Source organism: Pseudophryne corroboree, chromosome 2, assembly GCF_028390025.1.
Source record: "Pseudophryne corroboree isolate aPseCor3 chromosome 2, aPseCor3.hap2, whole genome shotgun sequence".
NCBI classification, from domain to species: domain Eukaryota; kingdom Metazoa; phylum Chordata; class Amphibia; order Anura; family Myobatrachidae; genus Pseudophryne; species Pseudophryne corroboree.
Window position 1 is genome coordinate 603,460,106 of NC_086445.1, and position 24,443 is coordinate 603,484,548.

A 24,443-nucleotide genomic window follows, 5' to 3' on the forward strand; every position below is an offset into this window, starting at 1 on the left:
CCGCATTGCTTTGCCGGAAGGGTGAGTGTACATGAATTGCTACTTATAACAGCTATATATTGCATCGAAGCGATGCGATGTATAGTGATAAGTATCAGTTCATTTTTTTTTTATGAATAGACCCCACAGTCTGTAACATGGCAGTTAGGAGCTGATTGGCTGGTGAATTGATCACTCACAGTGAAGTTTATTATTCATTGATAAAAAAGCCCATATTTCTACATTGGGATGCTAAACATTATGTAAATAGTGAGCAGGTGCAATGGATGCTAAACAAGTGCCTCAGACAACACTGGAATCAGAAAATCATCACAGAGTGTATGAATCGCGACAATCTTACAACACAGATTATAAACATTTGTTCTGTGTTCATTGATGTCCGAGCTGCTGCTTATACACAATAGGTGGTTGTTAATACGGGAAGCTGTTACCATACCGCTAGTCAGGATCCCGGCGCCACAGGCTTTCCTTCCTCTATGGGTGTCCATGACACTCATAGAGGGAGAATAAATCCTGCACAGCGAACCTGCAAGGGGCTTCGTTATGCTCGCCCTGCTGCCAGCATACGGCTGGCTGAGATCCCGCTGTCGGTATACTGACGGCCGGAATCCCGGCCGCCAGTTTTACATATTGATCCCGTTAATACCCCTTTACCACTGCCGCAATAACTTGGGTTCTTGCCTGGTCAACCCAGGTCGTGGCTCAGTGGAAAAGGGTACTTGAAAAACAACCCAGGTTCAGTGACCGGGGAATCAGACCTATGTAGCTAGTGGAATAGGGGATTTAGTGTTTAGCAAACACCTGCATACACAGAGTTGAGGCAGAATCTTTGGGCTAAACCAATGTTCATAACAATGGGGGTAATTCAGCCTGGATCGCTGCAGCGGCAGTGATCGCAGTCAGAATCCCTTTGTGGAGTGCACCCCGGGAGGCCCAGTGAGATGCTAACAGCATCTCAGTGCTGCGATCGCCTCTGCCTGATTGACAGGCAGAGGCGGTCACGGGGCGAGAGGAAGCGCGACGTCGTCATTGGTGGGGCGCGTTCCGGACAACGCAGAAGTGTCCAGACCATTGCAGGGGCAGGCAGCAGCGACTATGTGACAGGACGTGGCAGGTAGCCGCCTGCCAGCACAGCTAGCTACTCGGCAGGTGCAAAAGCATCGCTGCCGTGTGATGGTTTTGCACCATTGCAGGGGAGGGGGGTAGGGTCTGACATGCAGGGCGGACTAGCCCTGTGCTGGGTGTCCCCCGCATGACAGAGAAACTGATTGCAGATGTGCTAAATTTAGTACATTAACGATCAGATCTGAATCGCCTCCAATGTTCCCTATCAGTTCAGAAAACCAGTTCATGAAAATTGGTCATGTAGTTCCTCAGCGATGTCACTGATTAATAAGAACTATTCTCATGAATACTAGTTTAGTCCAGAAAATGGCACCAATACTGCATGATTATTATTTCAAGTCATACAGGTAACTATGTAAACCTGAAATGTGGACCATTACAATGGCTTTAATACACTGTACTTAACAGGTTACAATACCCCTATCCCATTTTAAGGTGCTGTGTATGGCATACCTTCATGTGGATAAGGGCTACCTGTAACAAACCAAAGTAGTGTGGAAGTAATTACAGTCTATTGGGCTGTAAAACAAGACTAAAGCTGGGCATACACTATACAATTATTTGTCAGGTAACCTGTAGTGGGAATGAAAACTTGGTAATGGATGAGAGCAACTGACAATCGACCATTTGCTACCAAACGCTGGAAAATGTCCGTGGTTTAACCAATTTGTATAAACGACAAGTTTTGTCCATTTTCCAATGTTTGATAGCAAATGGTCGATTGTCATTTGCTCTCATCCATTACTAGGTTTTCATTTCAACTACAGATTATCTGACAGATAATTGTATAGTGTATGTCCATCTTAAGGAAACAGACTCCTGGGGGTAAATTTAGTAAAAGGTCGATTTAAACTTGATCAAAATTGATGTTGTGTTCCAGGGACTAAAACGCAGGTTTACTAACATTGAAAAAAAACAATTTTTAAAAAGTAAAAAACTAACTGTATTAATGTGCGTTTTAGCCCACGGGATCAGTATGTATTACCGATGGTTGGGATGCCGGCTGTCAGTATACAGACACCGGCATCCCGGCCGGCAGTGAGGCACACACAGAGTCCCCTTGTGTGCTCGCTGCGCCTGCCACAGGGTCTAATCCCACTCTATGGGTGTCGTGGACACCCATGATTGGGAATAGCCCCTGTGAGTCGGAATTCCGGCTGGCGGCATTGTCAGCAGTAGGGATCCCGGCGGTCAGGATATCGATTGCTGGCAGTTTAACTGCATCCCCATGAAATACAACATCGATTTAGATTGACCCTGAAATGAGTAAAATCGACCTTTAGAAAATGTACCCCCTGATTTGTATTGACTGGATAAAGGAGTGTTGAACTTTCTATGTGACTTTCTGGATTGCACGTGGAATGTTTGGACATTTAAAGGAGACTGAGCACAATCTCTAGAGACTGTGTAACGTACTATGTAACAGCATTAGGACACTATACATTGAACGAGGAGAGTCACAGTATTACAAGTGCAGAATTTACAGAACTGTGTCCAATAAGTGCAAATACATTTCTCTTGTTTCCACAGTGTGTGTAAATGTGCACCGAGAACTTTCATATATTCAAAAATAAAAAAAGAATATATATTTTAAGTATGGTTTTAGGTTCATATGATAGCAGTGCTCGAACAATAAGACCACTATAAGCAAGCAAATTTATAACGTCAGGTATTCAGAGTATGAGCCTACAGAATGTGGCGGACCTACATTTTTGAGGCCCTGAAACTTGAACTGTTATGGGGCCCCTTTGCAACCAGCATGAATAGGACAACATCCAACCAGGTCCAAAGGGCCTTGCTGACCTTGGAAGGACCTCAAGTCACAAATTGCAGAGAATGGAGTGATGGTGTGGAGTCCTGGAAAATGGGCCGTACAATAAGCCCCTTCCCACCAGTCTGTGTCTGCAGGGGGCAGGTCAGGTATTTGGCGCAGTGAGAGAGTCTCCAGGGGCAGATGTGGTGGGTGACAGGGTGAGAGTATTTGAGCAGGTCTGGTTACAGCACCACCCCCAGCCTCTTTAATATCTACCCCTCACAACACTCTCTTCAGTAAACACCTGACAGCACACACCACTCAGCGCCAGCAAAATGACCTTATTAGACTTTGTTCTTTGTTCCGGCTCCTCCTCACCTTTCATTGCTCGCAGCATCCTTCCTATGACGGGCCATCTCCGGCTCTGCCATTCCTGGGAATGTCACTAAGAAGTTCTGCAGGCTGTCAGGAATTGCAGTTTAAGATGGATACATATTTCATACTATTTACAGAGCGCAAATCACAGAGCTAGACTACAACTCCCAGTAATTCTCATGGTACCAAGCGATGCGCATCCAAGCTGTAACTGCAGCTATGCTGTATAGAAGCCTGGTTGTCATGGTGTTATTGGTGACGAGCTATAAACATATATTACATAAAAACAAGAGGTTAAAATGGTATCCTCCGGGATTAGGGACCTTGAAGCATAAGCTTCATTAGTTTCATAGTAGTTTCTATCCTGGCTGTCCGTATAGTAAATTTCAGCACAAGAGGACTATGGTCCTAATTCAGATCTGATCTCAGTAGCAAGTTTGTTAGCTAATGGACAAAACCATGTGCACTGCAGGGGGGGCAGATATAACATGTGCAGAGAGAGTTAGATTTGGGTGGGTTATTTTGTTTCTGTGCAGGGTAAATACTGGCTGCTTTATTTTTACACTGCAATTTAGATTTCAGTTTGAACACACCCCACCCAAATCTAACTCTCTCTGCACAAGTTATATCTGCCCCACCTACACTGCACATGGTTTTGCCCATTAGCTAACAAATTTGCTGCTGCGATCAGATCTGAATTAGGCCCTGTGTCAAATACTAGAAAATAGAACATATGCCTCCAAACTGATAATTTTATACTACATATTTTAGTGGTAAAGTGTAAAAAATAAAATAAAAAAGGGACTCTTATTTGCAAAATGCGTCATCTGACACAGTACCAAATAGTTGGCTGACAAGCCACTGTATATTAACAAAACTCAGTTATAATGTTAATATAAGATCAAATCCACTTGTGTGATGAGGATAACATTGGTCATATCTGAAAATTGTACCTTTTCTTGTAGATTAACAAGTGAATGACCACTAAGACTAGAGTTTACATAATTGTATCATCACTACACAATCCAGGCTTTAAAAACATTTTATTACATGAATTTGAGATATAAATTACACGAGTTCGGTGTTTAAAGGAGTATACCTTGGCACTTTACTGGACTTGCCTGTAAGGGTATGTTTAACTAGTTTGCATTAAGCAAACATGCAAATTTAAATTTCAATCCATGAATTAAGTGCAATTCTGTCGTAAGTGCAAATTTGGCCAAAATCAGCCCACCTACACCAAATGCCAAGGCATCAATTCAAAACACACTATGTAGACAAGTGATTGGACACCCCAGCGCAAGCGAAATGGTGCGCTCCTGCAGCAGACACATGTTCATGAAGGTGTAAAATGGGTAGATGGGCACTGATTAGATCATTTGCTAACGAACTTGCTTGCTGGAAGGGGCTAAAAGGGTTTGAAAAGGGTATCCTTGTAGGCTGCTCGATCGGAGGTATGAGTGTGAGAAGCATTACAGATGTTAGGAAGGTTCCTAAATCCACTATGTCTCTTGTATTTATGCGTGGAAGAAGAACGGTCATTGCAGGAATGCACCTCGCTATGGAAGACCCCCACAACTGGAACCCAGAGACCGGAGAATGCTAACCAGGGAGATGCGAAAAAGAATAGGGGTCTTCCCATACATACCACTGCACACGAGTTCCAAATGGCCATTAATGTGCTGGTTTCAAAAAGAACACTTCATAAACCTCTAAACATAAAGAAGAATGCAGCCTGATGGTGTAAAGAGCGCAAAAATGGAATTAAGGAATAATTGCGGTGAGTGTTATGGAGTGATGAATCAAGATTACTAGATCAGATTGATGTGTTTAGATTTGGTGATTGCAAGGAGAACGTCTGATACCAGAGTGTACAGTACCTACAGTAAAGCATGGAGGTGGTGGCGTTATACTCTGGGGCTGTTTCAGCTGGTTTGGCATGGGTTCACTAACTGTAAAGCATGGTTACATTAACTCTGAGACGTATAGAGATGTTCTCGATAACTCTGTGATCCCTATATTGTGGCAGTTCTATGGAAATTACAAATGTTTTTATCAGGACGACAATGCCACTTGTCGTGTTTCCAGGTAGATGTTGGACTGGTATATATAAAATTCTGTAACCCGGATGGACTGGTCAGCTCAGAGTCCAGATCTTAACCCCACTGAGAACCTCAGGGATGAATTGGAGCGACAGGTGTGTTCTAGACCATCTCAGCCTTCAGTGTCGCAGTTGGTCACTGTACTTAAGGCGGAAGAGTTAAACATACCGCCTTCCGTTGTCCTGGAACTTGTGGACAGTTTGCCAAGAAATACGGGGCAGTACGGATAGTGTAATGCATGCATTCCCAACCTCGATCCTCAAGGCACACTAACAGTCCTGGTTTTAGTGATATCCAGGCTTGAACACCTCAGTTATTTTGATTTAACCATCTGTGCTAAAGTCTGGATATCACTAAAATCTGCACTGTTGGTGTGCCTTGAGGACCGTGGTTGGGAATGCCTGGTGTAATGGTTAGCATTACTGCCTCACAGCACTGAGGACATGGGTTCGATTCCCACCATGGCCTAACTGTGTTGAGTTTGTATATTTTCACCGTACTTGCGTGGGTTTCCTCTGGGTGCTACGGTTTCCTCCCACAATCCAAAAATATACTGGTAGGTTTACTGGCTCTAAACAAAATGTAACCCTATTATGAATGTGTGTGCATGTACATGCGGTAGGGAATAGACTGTAAGCTCCAAAGGGGCAGGGAAAGATGTGAATGGCCAAACATTCTCTGTAAAGCGCTGCGTAATATGTGTGCGCTATATAACTGGTAATAAATAATAAGAGTAATCACTGTTCATGATGGCTCTAAAAAGTACTGACGCTGATAAAATCTCATCAATCTATTTGCTGTCAGTGTCCAATCACTTTTGTCTGCATAGTATAGCCACCAATGGAGAATATGGAGTAAATGGTAGGTACATTTTGCAGCAGGGTCAACCTTTAATAGACCTACAGTAGCACAGGCGCTGCCTCTGTAGACAGTAGTGTGGGTATGGGTGTATGCGTACACTTCAACAGCAGTTTTATCTCACTGATTTTTTATTTTTTATCCTTTGGTGAACGGAGCTTAGCGGAATATAGACAAAATTCACAGTAGCCCCAATATGCAAGCCATTGTATTCTATTCTTTCAACAAAATTTGGGAGATTTATTGAGAGAGAACTGTACAGAGGAGAGCGGAACATACACAAACATAGACCATAGAAGGACTAATAATGAAAAGAGTATATAGGCCCTTTCTGGAGAACCCATCAAATGAAAAGCTTGTAGTGCGCCATGAAACGTTGCTTCCCACTTACAGATAATAGTCACTACATGGATGTTAGAACACTCGCAGACAGAAGAACTGAAATGATGCAACACCAGCCTTAATGGCACTTCTCAGCTGACATAGCTCATTACTTGCTGCAAGAACAACTGTCAGATTATCATTTTATTAGTAATAGTTCTGCTTTCAATGTGTCTTGCACAAAGATTCTGAAGTTATTTTAGATATACTGTTTAGATATACTGTAGTTCATTCTAAAAAATCATGCAAGGGGTGAAAAAACGACCAAAACTCTGCAAAATGATGTCTGTCTGCTGTTCTCTTTCAGTTGCTGCCTATATATTCATGTACATACACATTAGCTTTCAACATGCTCTTGTCCTCAAGCTAGATCTAGCTGCAATATGGACACAGTTTAATTGCTGCAAACATGAGTTAAATGATCAGTATACACTGACAGTTTTACCAGCACTGAATGTAGACTTACTACTCATATGTAAATGTAAGGTCTGACCAGCACTTGAAAATATGTCCTAGAGTATACTGGAAGCACGTTACAGTATGTGCAAACAGCCTGTTGTGCAGCTGGACCCAGCCTTTGGACAAGCACCTGGGGGTTGTACATCCCCTACAATTTATTACTGAAGCAAAAAAAATAAAAAATGAAAATGAAATAAAAAGGACAGTAGCTACAGTACAAAACCTGCTCATATAATGTAGAATTATACAAAGGAGTCATTTGCTAGAGAGGTTTCCCTTTAAAGAAACAGAATCAGTAGTATATAATGGACATATTCTTGTAAAAGAAACAGAGAGTACGCCATATTCATCAATGTTCATAATAGTGGATACAGATGGGAGAGTAGAAGAGAATAGCCTTATGGACAGAAAAACCCGGTAAGTAAAGGGGTCTGGTATCTTTAGTATATGTAGGTATTACTTTTTAACCTATTACATTTTGCACCAATTCCAATTGGCACCTTCTAAACCTTGCTTTGCTCATGTTTTCCTTGATAGAACTCTTGTAAATTGGTGTTACTTTGTATTACCATTTGCTTTCATGCACAAAAACATCCATTCGAGTATCCTATAGATGGATATATTTCTGTGGTGTCGAAGATTGAAGTTCCATGTTTGTCTTGTAAAAGTAGAGCGTCTCTCTACACTTTTCCAGGTGAACAAGATGCAGCAAGGGTGGTCTCCTGGTGCCTGACCAGAAAAGTCTCCTGCATAACACAAAGGTACAGGGGTGTCTTTTGATCTGAAGCGCAGTGAGCCCTTAAGTGTACAAATACACCAAATCTGCATTGAATATGCATATGTAATGTACTTGAAAGTATGTGTGATTGTATTGGTAAATGTAGCATAAAGCAAAAAAGGTAAGAACATGTATTAAAACTCAAAACTCTCCTATTTCACAAGTAAAATAGCAGTATGTCTCTACTGTCACAGACAGCAGGAGTATAAACAGCCCTGAGATAGTGCTGTAGGGAAATGAGGAGAGGTGGATAATGGTTTACAGAATGGGGGTGGTCACTTCCAATTAGAAGAACACAGCCATGTATGTCTTTTCTCAATAATCTACAGTTTATACTTGGGCAATCAGCCACGGTCCCCGTGTCTTCCTGCATCTGAGCTAGGAAAAGCAGCACATCAAGCATGTGCCATACGGAATCCACATTTGCAGGAAGGAACACAGCTTTATACGGTCATGGTAAAAGACGGTGTTACACCGTTGTTGAAAGTTCGTTAACAGTTCAAATCACCATCACAACATGATTATAGGAGAATCATCCTGATAGAAGATATACACCAGCTAAAGAGTGGTAGAGGGCAGTTTCTTGACACGGCGCTGCGCGAGGATGGAGGATTTGATTGGTTGCAGCTGAGGAGTCGGCTTAGAGCTGTTTAAGGCAGAATAGGTTGCAGCCATTGCTCCCTGTAACACAGAATCACACAAAATTACTCTTGGATAATAAAGCAGAGTACGGTTTTGTTTTAACAACAAAAAAATCAGTCACAAAAATTGTACAATTTAAACTCATCTTTGTACAGTCAAACTGTACAGATGGTATGATTTACTAAATGTAACAATCATCCTTTCTCTAACGTCCTAGAGGATGCTGGGGACTCCGTAAGGACCATGGGGATAGACGGGCTCCGCAGGAGACATGGGCACTTTAAGAAAGTCTTTAGACCTGGGTGTGCACTGGCTCCTCCCTCTATGCCCCTCCTCCAGACCTCAGTTTGATACTGTGCCCAGTGGAGCTGGGTGCTTTTCAGTGAGCTCTCCTGAGTTTGCTGATAGAAAGTATTTTGTTAGGTTTTTTATTTTCAGGGAGCTCTGCTGGCAACAGACTCCCTGCATCGAGGGACAGAGGGGAGAGAAGCAGCCCTACTCTCTGAGTGCAGGTCCTGCTTCTTAGGCTACTGGACACCATTAGCTCCAGAGGGATTGGTACGCAGGATCTCACCCTAGCCGTCCGTCCCAGAGCTCTCGCCGCCGTCCCCCTTGCAGAGCCGGAAGATAAAAGCCGGGTGAGTATGAGAAGAAAAGAAGACTTCAGAGGCGGCAGAAGACTTCATGATCTTAACTGAGGTAATGCACAGCACTGCAGCTGTGCGCCATTGCTCCCACACACCTCACATACTCCGGTCACTGTAAGGGTGCAGGGCGCAGGGGGGGGGGGGGGGCGCCCTGGGCAGCAATATAAACCTCTTATTTGGCAAAAGGAGCATATATACAGCTGGGCACTGTATATATGCATGAGCCCCCGCTTTATTTGCCTTTGTCAAGCAGCATAACCATGGATGGTTATGCTGCTTGACAAAGGCAAATAAAGTGCCGAAACGTTGCAAAGCTTATGCTGCCTACATTGTGATTTACTTTGGATGATTAAGACCGCTGAGTGCCGTACGTTGGACTGACTATCATATATATATATATATATATATATATATATATATATATATATATATATATATATATAGGTTCTAGAGTCAACGCTATGTCGATTTCTGGTAGACGTGTCCTGTGGAACATGCAATGGACAGGTGATGCCGACTAAAATAGGCATATGGAAGGTTTACCTTACAAGGCTGAGGAATTGTGTGGAGAAGGGCTCTCGGACCTGGTCTCCACAGCTATAGCTGGTAATTCTGATCTTTTGCCTTATATTCCCTCACAGCCTAAGAAAGCACGACATTATCAAATGCAGTCTTTTCGGTCGCAGAATAACAAGAAAGTACGAGGAGCGTCCTTTCTTACCAGAGGTAAGGGCACAGGGCACAGCTAGTTCCCAGGAACAGAAGTCCTCCCCGGCCTCTACTACATCCACCGCATGACGCTGGGGCTCCGCTAAGGGAGTCCGTCCCAGTGGAAGCACGTCTTCGACTCTTCAGCCACATCTGAGTTCACTCACAGGTGGATCCCGGGGCAATAAAAATTGTTTCTCAGGGTTACAAGCTGGATTTCGAAAGGTGCCTCCTCGACGGTTTTTCCTTATCGGACCTACCGGCTTCTCCCCCAGAAAGGGAGATAATATTAAATACAATTCACACATTGTATCTCCAACAGGTGGTGCTCAAGGTTCCCCTCCTGCAACAAGGAAGGCGATATGACTCAACCTTGGCTGTAGTCCCGAAACCGTACGGTTCGGTCAGACCTATTTTAAAATTAAAATCTCTGAACCTATACGGGAAAAGGTTCAAATTTAAAGTGGAATCGCCCAGAACGATCATCGCCAGCCTGGAAGGGGGGGATTTGATGGTGTATCTAGACATAAAGGCTGCATACCTTCATGTTCCCATTTATCCACCCTATCAGGCGTACCTGACAATTGCGGTACAGGATTGTCATTACCAATTTCAGGGTAATTGGCGGAAATAATGGTGCTCCTACGCAAGCAAGGAGTCACAGTTATCCCATACTTGGACGATCTCCTAATAAGGGCGAGACCAAAAGAGCAGTTGTTAAACAGCGTGTCACTTTCGCTGAAGGTGTCACAGCAACACGGCTGGATTCTCAATTTCCCGAGGTCACAGTTGGTTCCTATAACTCATCTGCCCTTCTTGGGTATGATTCTGGATACAGACCAGAAATGGGTTTACCTTCAGATAGAGAAGGCCCAGGAACTCATGACTCTAGTCAGGGACCTATTGAAACCAAGACAGGTGTCAGTGCATCACTGCACTCGAGTCCTGGGAAAAACATTCCCTTCGGCAGGTTCCATGCGAGGACTTCAAATGGGACCTACTGGACAAGTGGTCCGGGTCACATCTACAGATTCATCAGTTGATCACCCTATCCCCCAGGGCCAGGGTATCTCTCCTGTGGAGGCTGCAGAGTGCTCACCTTCTAGAGAGCCGCAGATTCGGCATTCAGGACTGGATCCTGGTGACCACGGACGCGAGCCTCCGAGGCTGGGGAGCAGTCACACAGGGAAGAAATTTCCAAGGTCTTTGGTCAAGTCAAGAGACTTGTCTTCACATCAACATATTGGAACTAAGGGCCATATACAACGCCCTACGTCAAGCGGAGACCTTTCTTCGCGACCAACCGGTTCTAATCCAGTCAGACAACGTCCCCGCAGTAGCTCATGTAAACCACCAAGGCGGCACAAGGAGCAGAGTGGCGATGGCGGAAGCCACCAGAATTCTTCGTTGGGCGGAGAATCATGCAAGAGCACTGTCAACAGTGTTCATTCCGGAAGTGAACAACTGGGAAGCAGACTTCCTCACCAGACATACGTCCTGGAGAGTGGAGACTTCATCAGGAAGTCTTCGCACAGATTGCAGTTCGGTGGGGACTGCCACAGATAGACATGATGGCGTCCCGCCTCAACAAAAAGCTGAAGAGTTATTGCGCCTGGTCAAGAGACCCTCAGGCAGTAGCGGTAGACGCCCTAGTGACACCGTGGGTGTTCCAGTCAGTCTATGTATTTCCTTCTCTTCCTCTCATACCCAAGGGTTGAGAATAATAAGAAAAAGGAGGAGTGAGAACAATCCTCATTGTTCCAGATTGGCCACAATGGATCTGGTATCCGGATCTGCAGGAAATGCTTACAGAAGATCCGTGGCCTCTTCCTCTAAGGCAGGACCTGTCGCAACAGGGCCCATGTCTGTTCCAAGACTTACCGCGGATGCGTTTGAAGGCATGGCGGTTGAACGCCGGATCCTAGCGGAAAAAGGCATTCCGGATGAGGTCATTCCTGCGCTGATAAAGGCTAGGAAGGACGTGACATGTAAACATTATCACCGTATATGGCGAAAATATGTTTCTTGGTGTGAGGCCAGGAATGCTCCTACGGAAGAATTCCATCTGGGCCGTTTCCTTCACTTCCTACAAACTGGAGTGAATTTGGGCCTAAAACTTAGGCTCCATTAAGGTTCAGATTTCGGCCCTATCCATTTTCTTTCAAAAAGAATTGGCTTCTCTCCCAGAAGTTCAGACTTTTGTAAAGGGAGTGCTGCATTTTCAGCCTCCTTTTGTACCTCTGGTGGAGCCCTGGGACCTTAACGTGGTGTTAAGTTTCCTTAAGTCACACTGGTTTGAACCACCTAAAACGGTAGAGTTAAAATATCTCACTTGGAAGGTGGTCATGTTATTAGCCTTGGCTTCGGCTAGGCAAGTGTCGGAATTGGCGGCTTTGTCTCATAAAAGCCCCTATCTGGTTTTCCATGTCGATAGAGCGGAGTTGCGGACACGTCCTCAATTCCTGCCTAAGGTGGTATCATCCTTTCATATGTACCAGCCTATTGTGGTGCCTGTGGCTACGCGTGACTTGGAGGACTCCAAGTCCCTGGATGTGGTCAGGGCTTTGAAAATTTACGTAGCCAGAACGGCTAGAGTCAGGAAAACAGAATCACTGTTTGTCCTGTATGCTGCCAACAAGCTTGGCGCTCCTGCTTCAAAGCAGACTATTGCCCGCTGGATTTGTAACACTATTCAGCAGGCTCATTCTACGGCTGGATTGCCGTTGCCTAAATCGGTTAGGGCCCATTCCACTAGGAAGGTGGGCTCTTCTTGGGCGGCTGCCCGAGGGGTCTCGGCATTACAGTTGTGCCGAGCTGCTACTTGGTCAGGTTCAAACACTTTTGCTAAGTTCTACAAGTTTGATACCTTGGCTGAGGAGGACCCCTTGTTTGCTCAATCGGTGCTGCAGAGTCATCCGCACTCTCCCGCCCATTTGGGAGCTTTGGTATAATCCCCATGGTCCTTACGGAGTCCCCAGCATCCTCTAGGACGTTAGAGAAAATAAGAATTTACTCACCGGTAATTCTATTTCTCGTAGTCCGTAGTGGATGCTGGGGACTCCGTAAGGACCATGGGGAATAGACGGGCTCCGCAGGAGACTGGGCACTCTATAGAAAGATTTAGGACTATCTGGTGTGCACTGGCTCCTCCCCCTATAACCCTCCTCCAAGCCTCAGTTAGGAACTGTGCCCGGAAGAGCTGACACAATAAGGAAGGATTTTTGAATCCCGGGTAAGACTCATACCAGCCACACCAATCACACCATGTAACACGTGATAGGAACCCCGGTTAACAGTATGATAACAAATGGAGCCTCTGAAGAGATGGCTCACAACAAAACCCGATATTTGTAACAATAACTATGTACAGGTATTGCAAACAATCCGCACTTGGGATGGGCGCCCAGCATCCACTACGGACTACGAGAAATAGAATTACCGGTGAGTAAATTCTTATTTTCTCTGACGTCCTAGTGGATGCTGGGGACTCCGTAAGGACCATGGGGATTATACCAAAGCTCCCAAACGGGCGGGAGAGTGCGGATGACTCTGCAGCACCGAATGAGAGAATTCCAGGTCCTCCTCAGCCAGGGTATCAAATTTGTAGAATTTTGCAAACGTGTTTGCCCCCGACCAAGTAGCTGCTCGGCAAAGTTGTAAAGCCGAGACCCCTCGGGCAGCCGCCCAAGATGAGCCCACCTTCCGTGTGGAATGGGCTTTTACAGATTTAGGCTGCGGTAAGCCTACCGCAGAATGCGCCAGCTGAATAGTGCTACAAATCCAGTGCGCAATAGACTGCTTAGAAGCAGGAGCACCCAGCTTGGTGGGTGCATACAGGATAAACAGCGAGTCAGTCTTTCTGACTCCAGCCGTCCTGGAAATATAAATTTTTAGGGCCCTGACTACGTCCAGCAACTTGGAATCCTCCAAGTCCCTAGTAGCCGCAGGCACCACAATAGGTTGGTTCAAGTGAAAAGCTGAGACCACCTTTGGGAGAAACTGAGGACGAGTCCTCAATTCTGCCCTATCCATATGGAAAATCAGATAAGGGCTTTTACAAGACAAAGCCGCCAATTCTGAAACCCGCCTGGCCGACGCCAGGGCCAACAGCATGACCACTTTCCACGTGAGATATTTTAAATCCACAGTCTTAAGTGGTTCGAACCAATGTGATTTCAGGAATGCCAAAACCACATTGAGATCCCAAGGTGCCACTGGGGGCACAAAAGGAGGCTGAATATGCAGTACTCCTTTGACAAAAGTCTGAACTTCGGGCAGTGAAGCCAGTTCTTTTTGGAAGAAAATCGACAGAGCCGAAATCTGGACCTTTATGGACCCCAATTTGAGGCCCAACGTCACCCCTGCTTGCAGGAAGTGCAGGAATCGACCCAGTTGAAATTCCTCCGTCGGGGCCTTCATGGCCTCACACCAAGCAACATATTTTCGCCAAATGCGGTGATAATGTCTTGCGGTGACATCCTTCCTGGCTTTGATCAGGGTAGGGATGACTTCCTCCGGAATACCCTTTTCCTTCAGGATCCGGTGTTCAACCGCCATGCCGTTAAACGCAGCCGCGGTAAGTCTTGGAACAGACAGGGTCCCTGCTGCAGCAGGTCTTGTCTGAGCGGCAGAGGCCAAGGGTCCTCTGTAAGCATCTCTTGAAGTTCCGGGTACCAAGCTCTTCTTGGCCAATCCGGAACCACGAGTATGGTTTTCACTCCTCGCCTTCTTATTATTCTCAGTACCTTGGGTATGAGAGGTAGAGGAGGAAACACATAAACCGACTGGTACACCCATGGTGTCACTAGAGCGTCCACCGCTATCGCCTGAGGGTCTCTTGACCGGGCGCAATATCTTTTCAACTTCTTGTTGAGGCGGGACGCCATCATGTCTACCTGTGGTTTTTCCCACCGGTTGACCAGCATTTGGAAGACTTCTGGATGAAGACCCCATTCTCCCGGGTGGAGGTCGTGCCTGCTGAGGAAGTCTGCTTCCCAGTTGTCCACTCCCGGAATGAACACTGCCGTCAGTGCTAACACATGATTCTCTGCCCATCTGAGAATCCTTGTGGCTTCTGCCATCGCCATCCTGCTTCTCGTGCCGCCCTGTCTGTTTACATGGGCGACCGCCGTGATGTTGTCTGACTGGATCAGTACCGGCTGGTTTTGAAGCAGGGGTCTTGCCTGGCTTAGGGCATTGTAAATGGCCCTTAGCTCCAGGATATTTATGTGAAGAGAAATCTCCTGATTTGACCACAGTCCTTGGAAATTTCTTCCCTTTGTGACTGCCCCCCCAGCCCCGAAGGCTGGCATCCGTGGTCACCAGGACCCAGTCCTGTATTCCGAATCTGCGGCCCTCTAGTAGATGAGCCCTCTGCAGCCACCACAGCAGCGACACCCTGGTTCTGGCCGATAGGGTTATCCGCTGTTGCATCTGGAGATGGGACCCGGACCATTTGTCCAACAGGTCCCACTGGAACGTCCTTGCGTGGAACCTTCAGAATGGAATTGCTTCGTATGAAGCTACCATTTTTCCCAGGACTCGTGTGCATTGATGTACCGACACTTTTCCTGGTTTTAGGATGTCTCTGACCAGAGATGACAATTCCTCGGCTTTTTCCAGTGGAAGAAACACTCTTTTCTGGTCTGTGTCCAGAATCATTCCCAGGAACAGAAGACGTGTCGTCGGGACCAGCTGTGACTTTGGAATGTTTAGAATCCAGCCGTGCTGTTGTAGCACTTCCTGAGAAAGTGCCACCCCCACTATCAACTGTTCTTTGGACCTCGCCTTTATCAGGAGATCGTCCAAGTATGGGATAATTAAAACTCCCTTCTTGCGAAGGAGTATCATCATTTCGGCCATTACCTTGGTAAAGACCCTCGGTGCCGTGGATAACCCAAACGGCAGCGTCTGGAACTGATAGTGACAGTCCTGTACCACAAATCTGAGGTACTCCTGGTGCGGAGGGTAAATGGGGACATGCAGGTACGCATCCTTGATGTCCAGGGATACCATGTAATCCCCCTCCTCCAGGCTCGCAATAACCGCCCTGAGCGATTCCATCTTGAACTTGAACCTTTTGATATAAGTGTTCAAGGCTTTTAAATTTAAGATGGGTCTCACCGAACCGTCCGGTTTCGGTACCACAAACATTGTGGAGTAGTAACCCTTTCCTTGCTGAAGGAGGGGTACCTTGACAATCACTTTCTGTGAATACAGTTTTTGAATAGCCACCAACACTGCCTCCCTGGCAGAGGGAGTTGCCGGCAAGGCAGATTTTAGGAAACGGCGGGGGGGAGACGTCTCGAATTCCAGCCTGTACCCCTGAGATACTACTTGAAGGACCCAGGGATCCACTTGTGAGAGAGCCCACTGTGTGCTGAAAAACCTGAGATGTGCCCCCACCGTTCCCGGTTCCGCCTGAGCAGCCCCAGCGTCATGCTGTGGACTTACCGGACGCAGGGGAGGACTTCTGCTCCTGGGAACTAGCTGTGTGCTGCAGCTTTTTCCCACTTCCTCTGCCCCTCGGCAGAAAGGATGAGCCTCTAGCCCGCTTATTTTTCTGGGGCCGAAAGGACTGTACTTGATAATACGGTGCCTTCTTTTGCTGTGGGGTAGCCTGTGGAAAAAAGGTCGATTTCCCAGCAGTAGCTGTGGAAACGAGGTCTGAAAGACCTTCCCCAAAAAGTTCCACCCCTTTATAGGGTAAAACTTCCATGTGCCGCTTGGAGTCGGCATCACCTGACCATTGCCTAGTCCATAACCCCCGTCTGGCGGCAATGGACATAGCGCTTATTTTTGATGCCAGCCGGCAAATATCCCTCTGTGCATCACGCATGTATAAGACCGCGTCTTTTATATGGTCAATCGTTAGCAAAATATTGTCCCTATCCATGGTATCAATGTTTTCCGACAGGGAGTCTGACCACGCAGCAGCAGCACTGCACATCCAAGCTGATGCAATAGCGGGTCTCAATATAATGCCAGTGTGTGTATATAGCTTTTAGGGTACTTTCCTGCTTTCTATCAGCAGGTTCTTTTAGGGCGGCCGTATCCGGAGATGGTAGTGCCACCTTCTTTGATAAGCGTGTAAGCGCTTTATCTACCCTAGGGGGTGTTTCCCAGCGTGACCTATCCTCTCGCGGGAAAGGGTACGCAGCCATTAACCGTTTAGAAATGATCAATTTCTTATCTGGGGAAGTCCACGCTTCCTCACACACCTCATTTAATTCCTCAGATGCAGGAAAAACTACTGGTAGTTTTTTCTCACCAAACATAATACCCTTTTTTGTGGTACCTGGGGTATCATCAGAAATGTGTAATAAATTTTTCATAGCCTCAATCATATAACGAAAGCAATTTAGAGTGATAGTGTGACAAATTGCGCAGAATAGGCAGCTCAATAAACAGATACCCAAAATCAGTGTCTCCCCAGTACACTTATAGCATCAAAAGAATAAAGAGTAGATGGTATCAGTTACCCAGAGCGCCACATAAAGGAAACAAATCCAAAAAAGGGGTGTTAAATATGAAGAATACTTAAGTACACATCCCTTTTTCATACGAAGGGTAGTTCTTTCCAGTATTTTTCCTCAGAAATTGTTGAGAACCGGTGGAAAACAGTTCTCGAATGAGTTCTTTATTTATCACCAGTACGCTCCTCCCGGGTAGGTAGTCTGGGATAGGTTCCTGGCAATGATTAGGTCCTCCACTTCCCTCCAGCAAAACTCCAGGATGTGCTGTTCCAAACTCTACTCTTTATTCAATCATATAACGGGTGGATCTATTGGAGGGTACACTCGTCTCATCATCGTCGACACTGGAGTCGGTATCCGTGTCGACATCTGTATCCGTAATCTGAGGTAGCGGGCGTTTTACAGCCCCTGATGACATTTGAGACGCTTGGACAGGCACAAGCTGAGTAGCCGGCTGTCCTATGTCGTCAAACCTTTTATGTAAGGAGCTGACACTGTCACGTAATTCCTTCCATAAGTCCATCCACACTGGTGTCGACCCCGCAGGGGGTGACATCACATTCACAGGCATTTGCTCCGCCTCCACATCATTATCCTCATCATACATGTCGACACAGCAGTACCGACACACAGCAGACACACAGGGAATGCTCTTACAGAGGACAGGACCCCACAAAGCCCTTTGGGGAGACAGAGGGAGAGTATGCCAGCACACACCAGGGCGCTATATAACACAGGGATATCACTATACAGAGTGTTTTCCCCTATAGCTGCCTATATATATACTGCGCCTAAATTGTGCCCCCCCCTCTCTTTTTTACCCTTTCTGTAGTGCAGGACTGCAGGGGAGAGCCAGGGAGCTTCCTTCCAGCGGAACTGTGAGGGAATAATGGCGCCAGTGTGCTGAGGGAGTTGGCTCCGCCCCTTATTCGGCGGGCTTTCTCCCGCTATTTTATCATTTCTAGCAGGGGTTAATATACACCTATATAGCCTCTGGGGCTATATATGGTGTTAGTTTTGCCAGCCAAGGTGTTATTATTGCTGCTCAGGGCCCCCCCCCCCAGCACCCTGCACCCATCAGCGACCGCAGTGTGTGGTGTGCATGAGGAGCAATGGCGCACAGCTGCAGTGCTGTGCGCTACCTTGGAGAAGACAGAAGTCTTCAGCCGCCGATTTTCCGGACCACCTTCTTGTTTCTGGCTCTGTAAGGGGGACGGCGGCGTGGCTCCGGGAACGGACGACGAGGTCGGGTCCTGTGTTCGATCCCTCTGGAGCTAATGGTGTCCAGTAGCCTAAGAAGCCCAAGCTACCACCACTTAGGTAGGTTCGCTTCTTCTCCCCTTAGTCCCTCGTTGCAGTGAGCCTGTTGCCAGCAGGTCTCACTGAAAATAAAAAACCTAAACTATACTTTCTGCTAGGAGCTCAGGAGAACCCCTAGTGTGCATCCAGCTCAGCCGGGCACAGAAATCTAACTGGGGCTTGGAGGAGGGTCATAGGGGTAGGAGCCAGTGCACACCAGATAGTCCTAAATCTTTCTATAGAGTGCCCGGTCTCCTGCGGAGCCAGTCTATTCCCCATGGTCCTTACGGAGTCCCCAGCATCCACTAGGACGTCAGAGAAAATAAGATTTTAAACCTACCGGTAAATCTTTTTCTCGTAGTCCGTAGAGGATGCTGGGCGCTCGTCCCAAGTGCGGACTACTTCTGCAATACTTGTATATAGTTATTGCTTCAATAAGGGTTATGTTATAGTTGCATCGGTCCTGAAGTGAGGATATGTTGGTTTCATACTGTTAACTGGGTAGTTATCACAAGTTATACGGTGTGATTGGTGTGGCTGGTATGAAGCTTGCCCTTGGATTAACAAAATCCTTTTCTCGTACTGTCCGTCTACTCTGGGCACAGTTTCTCTAACTGAGGTCTGGAGGAGGGGCATAGAGGGAGGAGCCAGTGCACACCCAGGTCTAAAGACTTTCTTAAAGGGCCCATGTCTCCTGCGGAGCCCGTCTATCCCCATGGTCCTTACGGAGTCCCCAGCATCCTCTACGGACTACGAGAAAAAGATTTACCGGTAGGTTTAAAATCTTATTTTTAGTAAATTACTATGTGAAAAACAACAAAACACTAAATTAATTAATTGACTCCTTGGGGGAGTTGTACCAAGCCTTTGAGAGTACTAAAGTGTCCAAGCAACCAAAAAGCCTCTGTCATTTTGAAGACTGTGCTGTATAAATGTTAACAATGCTGGGTCCACACTTGTCCAATCCTCCAGGGATCCAACTCCAGACCAGACTGTTGACACAATCCCACAATCTATGCATACACACCTGTTTAGGTTTGCTGCAGATCTCCAATCTGCATCTTCAGAAACAATTTGTTGAAAGGATTGTGTCACCATACAACTCTTCCAATCTTTTGCAGACCGGCTGCAACTCACAGGGATGAATTGGAAGAAGAACTGGACAAACCAATCTCAGAAGTTTACACATTTCTAAATTAGGTTGGTGATTGGTGATCTGGTCTTCTGATTTTTCAGCAGGTTCAAATATCTTTTGAAAATACCAGACGATCAGGATTGGATGACACCAGAAGTCTATTGAGCGCATACACTCTGCCAATGGCTAACTAACTGGTTGGTCAGATGTTGGATTGGACGAGACTTGGACAGGTGTGTACACAGCTTAGTAAGTAGATAAGATTGCTTTGGGCAAATTCATTTTATCACTCTCCTTGGTTTGAAACATCTCCCCCTTTATCCCAAACTGTACCAAGCTCTGCATGTTGTCAATATACTTTACTTCACTTTAAGTAGTACTAGATTGTGTGTTGTACAACAGAAGAGATGCATACAGTATGCATGTCTTAATACATTTCTAACATTTATCACAAAACACACACACACTTATTTTTGAAGAAATTATATTTCTCATTTAATAAATTAGTTTGTTTTAACTAACCTAGATGGGAAATGATAAGCGCAACAAAACTCCCTTACCTTAACCAACTGTGCATCTTGTCGGTTAAGCTGACTCTGAGGTAGTAAGTCCCTTTTTGTGATCCATTCATGTTGCAGCACTTGACGTGCCGTTAGTCGGCGGTGGGGATCGACGTGTAACATGCGGGAGACTAAGTCCTGTGAGAGGATAGAACAAACCTGGTGACACAGGAACTCTTCAAGGAAAGTGGTTTGGGTGATCTGGTATCAAATACATAAATCCCACCTAGATGTTGTTGTTAAAGCGCTCATCACTTTTCTCTATTTGTTTCTTCATTAATAGTTATTGAAATATACATTTGTTGGGTGCTTTTCTGGGGAACAGACAGCAGGAAGAAGAAGGGTTAATCCATCAAGGAAGCATTACAAGATCTCTGGTGGGAACCATCAGAGCAGTTGGAGTGTCTCTATATTTGGAAAAACCTTTTTCTTCCTGTTGTGACTCCTGGCATCAGGAAAACACAAACGTAGCACTGTCTGGCTGGAGAATCAGCTGCACAGAAAGCATATTACCAGTGAAGAATTTCTATACGTTAAATGTGACAGTAAACTACTTTTTGGCATAAACCTAGTTAGTAAAAGTGCCCATAGGACCTCAGCAGTCAGAACGTAGTCCTGATGGATATTTTATACTTTTGATTACCTGCACTACACAACAAGGTGCACGCAGAATTTTAAATTGAGACAGAAGTAATTAAAAAACAATTATCTTTATTTCAGGATGTCTCCCGTCAACAGAAATTAGGAATGCATCTTTGACAAAGTGCTCTAGAAATAGGACGTCTCAAAAATAATAAATAAAAAAAAATCAGATTAACGGCCCATACACACTTGCCGATAAAATGAGCGACGTTGCTCATTTTCCCCCTCCCTGAGCGACGTCACTTATTTTATCCGCAAGTGTGTATGCCGCCAACGATGACCGATGCGCGGCCTCGCGGATCAGCAACTATCGTCTCTGTCGGCAGTGCATGCATGCTCTATCTGGACGGTCGTCCAGGAGCTGCATGCACGGCAGGCGGAGGTGTGACGTTACTGAGCGATATGAGCGGTCATATCGCTCAGCGCGTACAGGCGGCCGCCCCGGGGTGGGGAAACTCTAGACGACGACGCTCACAGAAGGGTAAATTGACCAATTGACTTTTTCAAGTGTAAACATGAACATATTTAACCCTTAGTATACCAAGGGGGGTCTTTTGAGGACCCCAGAATGTTATTTTTTGTGATCTTGCTGTAACAACTATTTTACCGATTTTTCTATGTGTCACGCATCGGATTAAGATAAATACTGTGTAATTAGGCTTATAAAATGTTCTTTCAAAAAAACGTAAATAATAAAAAACACTATACTACGTTACAAATGCAGAACGTTTTATATGTGAGGAACACAGGAAAACAACCACCACTGACATGTGCTTAGGACTGTAGCGATGGCAACACATTAATAGTGATGTATTGTTACCATAGTAAAATGATATAACTATATATATGTACAGTATCCAATCGGATGTAAAAGTGTACACACTGTAATGAAGAAAAATATACTGTATGGCTTTTATTGGCTAACTACTCTTGAAATAAATAAACAAAATATTTCATGCTGTCGTACCCTTACTAGACGTATCCCTTCAGAAACCCAAAAAACATAATTTTAGTAATTTACCGCATCAAACGGTTGAGAATTTAGACAAAAAAAACCATGGGGTCCTCTGAAGACCCCAGCTTGGTAAAGTACGTTGATGAGGTACGCTTGGTATATTAAGGGTTAAACAAAATATTTAATAACTAGTTACCAGGCCGTCAAAAGGAGGGAACATCATAACAGTAATGTCAGCGCTGGCGGCTGTGTGCGCCCGAATGGATCAACACTTGAATTGCTCCATCGTGCGCTATCTAGTGCAAAACACTTGAATTCCCCCCATAGAAGTGAGGAGCAGCATTATTCTTTTATTTTATAGAATGGCTTTTTTCTTTTCCAAATAGTCTTATTTCTTAAAGGTAACAAAATCAAGTTTACCATTCAACAATGAAACAATTTCCAAACATCATCTGGTTCAGCATTTCAATTATTTAACATTCCAACCATCAACGTTGCAGGGATATATAAATTGTTGCTCCTTTCTTACCATTCCTCTGGCCTTTTTAGGTTGCAGTAACTTCTTCAACAAATCCCTTTGGAGGATAATTATCAAAACTTGGAGAGAGATAACATACTAACCAATCAGCTTCTAACTCTCAATTTACAGGTTGTTTTGAAAAACGACAGGAGCTGATTGGTTGGCACTTTATCTATCTCCAGTCACTGAAAAATCTCACCCTTTGTGATAAAAAAAAGGCCACAACATTTCCCTTGAATGAAAAATTGGATTTCTCTTAGCCAGTGCTCTCCCCCAATTCTTTTGAGAAATTCCGCGCTCACTTTGTCGCCCTCATTTTCAAACTGGCTCAATTTGCCCCACAGCCTCCATTTTGGAAAAAACTACTACATAGTTTAGTAATCCAGGGTAATCTTTAGCTAAATGATTACCATTGTTTTATAAAATCACCAACATGTATATTTTCAGACCTGGATAAAGTTGACTTGACATAACAGTCATTATACTAGACAAGCAAAAATCAGTTTCTTGTGGAAACAAATCCCCCCCCCCCCCCCCCCCCCATACTTACCCCTTTACCATGCCAGACAGATGGGTGTTTCTTAAATTTATGGTTGCAGGACTACAAAAGTGTATAGTTGCCTACATACAGGGGGTGGGTCAACTTACCAACTGGCTCACCTTACCCCATGTTCTCTTTCTATATAGGTGAGGATAAACGGTTAGTATCAGAGCCAGATTTATACACACATGTATGAATCCGAGGGTGTATGTGGGCAGTATACACAGGTGCAGCAGTATATACTGCTGGCGATTTGCAGAGTTTTTAACAGACGTGCAGACAAGGTACGCAGGGGAGTCAGTACCTCACCTGCCACAGACCAGTATACTCCTATAAACATGGAAAAATGATTAAAATAATAAAATTTATAATATCTTCTTTGTATTTTTCTTATAATTTTTACAGTCAAAACTCTGGAGTATGACAGGAAAGGCTCCGACTCACCTGACCGCACGTCACTGATGTCTTTAGCTATCCTGACTAAGGTTAATATAACCAAAATATTAATTGAGGGGTGCTCCCGTGTCCATTTATTTACCTGCTTGACAGTCCCGTGAGTGCTACCCTCCTTTATCCTGATTGAGGGCCGAGTGCTGGTACCTACAATAAATATATATACGGGATCGATATGGGATCCCGGCGCACGGGATGCTGGCTGTCACTATAGCAACAGCGGCATCCCGTCTGCTAGAATGCCGGAAGTGGGGTGAGCGCATCGAGGGCCCTTGCGGGCGCGCTGCGATCGACACGCTGCGCGCGTGGTGGCTTGCTTCGCTCGCCACGGGTTCTATTCTCCCTCTATGGGTGTCGTCTATGGGTGTTATTGTACCCATGTTGGGATTCAGATGTCGGTATTGCGACGGCCGGACCGTATGTTAAACGCATACCACATATATAAAGAGAGAGAGAGAGAGAGAGATTGTATTGCATCCGGAAAGTATTCACAGTGCTTCACTTTTTCCACATTTTGTTATGTTACAGCCTAATTCCAAAATGGAATAAATTAATTTTTTCCCTCATAATTCTACACACAATACCCCATAATGACCATGTGAAAAAAAAATTTTTTTTTAATTTTTTGCAAAATTATTGAATATATAAAAACTAAGAAATCACATGTACATAAGTATTCACAGCCTTTGCTCAATACTTTGTTGATGCACCTTTGGCAGCAATTACAGCCTCAAGTCTTTTTGAATATGATGCCACAAGCTTGGCACACCTAACTTTGGGCAGTTTCGCCCATTCCTCTTTGCAGCACCTCTCAAGCTCCATCAGGTTGGATGGGAAGCGTCGGTGCACAGCCAGTTTCAGATCTCCCAGAGATGTTCAATCGGATTATTCAAGTCTGGGCTCTGGCTGGGCCACTCAAGGACATTCACAGAGTTGTCCTGAAGCCACTCCTTTGATATCTTGGCTGTGTGCTTAGGGTCGTTGTCTTGCTGAAAGATGAACAGTTACCCCAGTCTGAGGTCGAGAGCGCTCTGG

The 24,443-nt window shown here is 45.3% G+C and overlaps 1 protein-coding gene across 7 annotated transcripts in view; it reads right to left on the bottom strand.

Moving 5' to 3' along the window:
* Positions 1-4,279: 4,279 nt before the first annotated feature.
* Positions 4,280-24,443, bottom strand: part of RPS6KA1 (ribosomal protein S6 kinase A1) — a 324,800-nt gene continuing 304,636 nt past the window's right edge. For all 7 annotated transcript variants that reach the window (XM_063954716.1, XM_063954722.1, XM_063954721.1 and 4 more), the window contains 2 exons: positions 20,298-20,435; positions 4,280-8,512 (listed from right to left, as the gene is read on the bottom strand). In XM_063954716.1, coding sequence (XP_063810786.1) covers positions 8,390-8,512; positions 20,298-20,435 — 261 coding nt within the window. In that variant the 3' untranslated portion in view covers positions 4,280-8,389. The remainder of the gene's footprint in view (positions 8,513-20,297; positions 20,436-24,443) is intronic.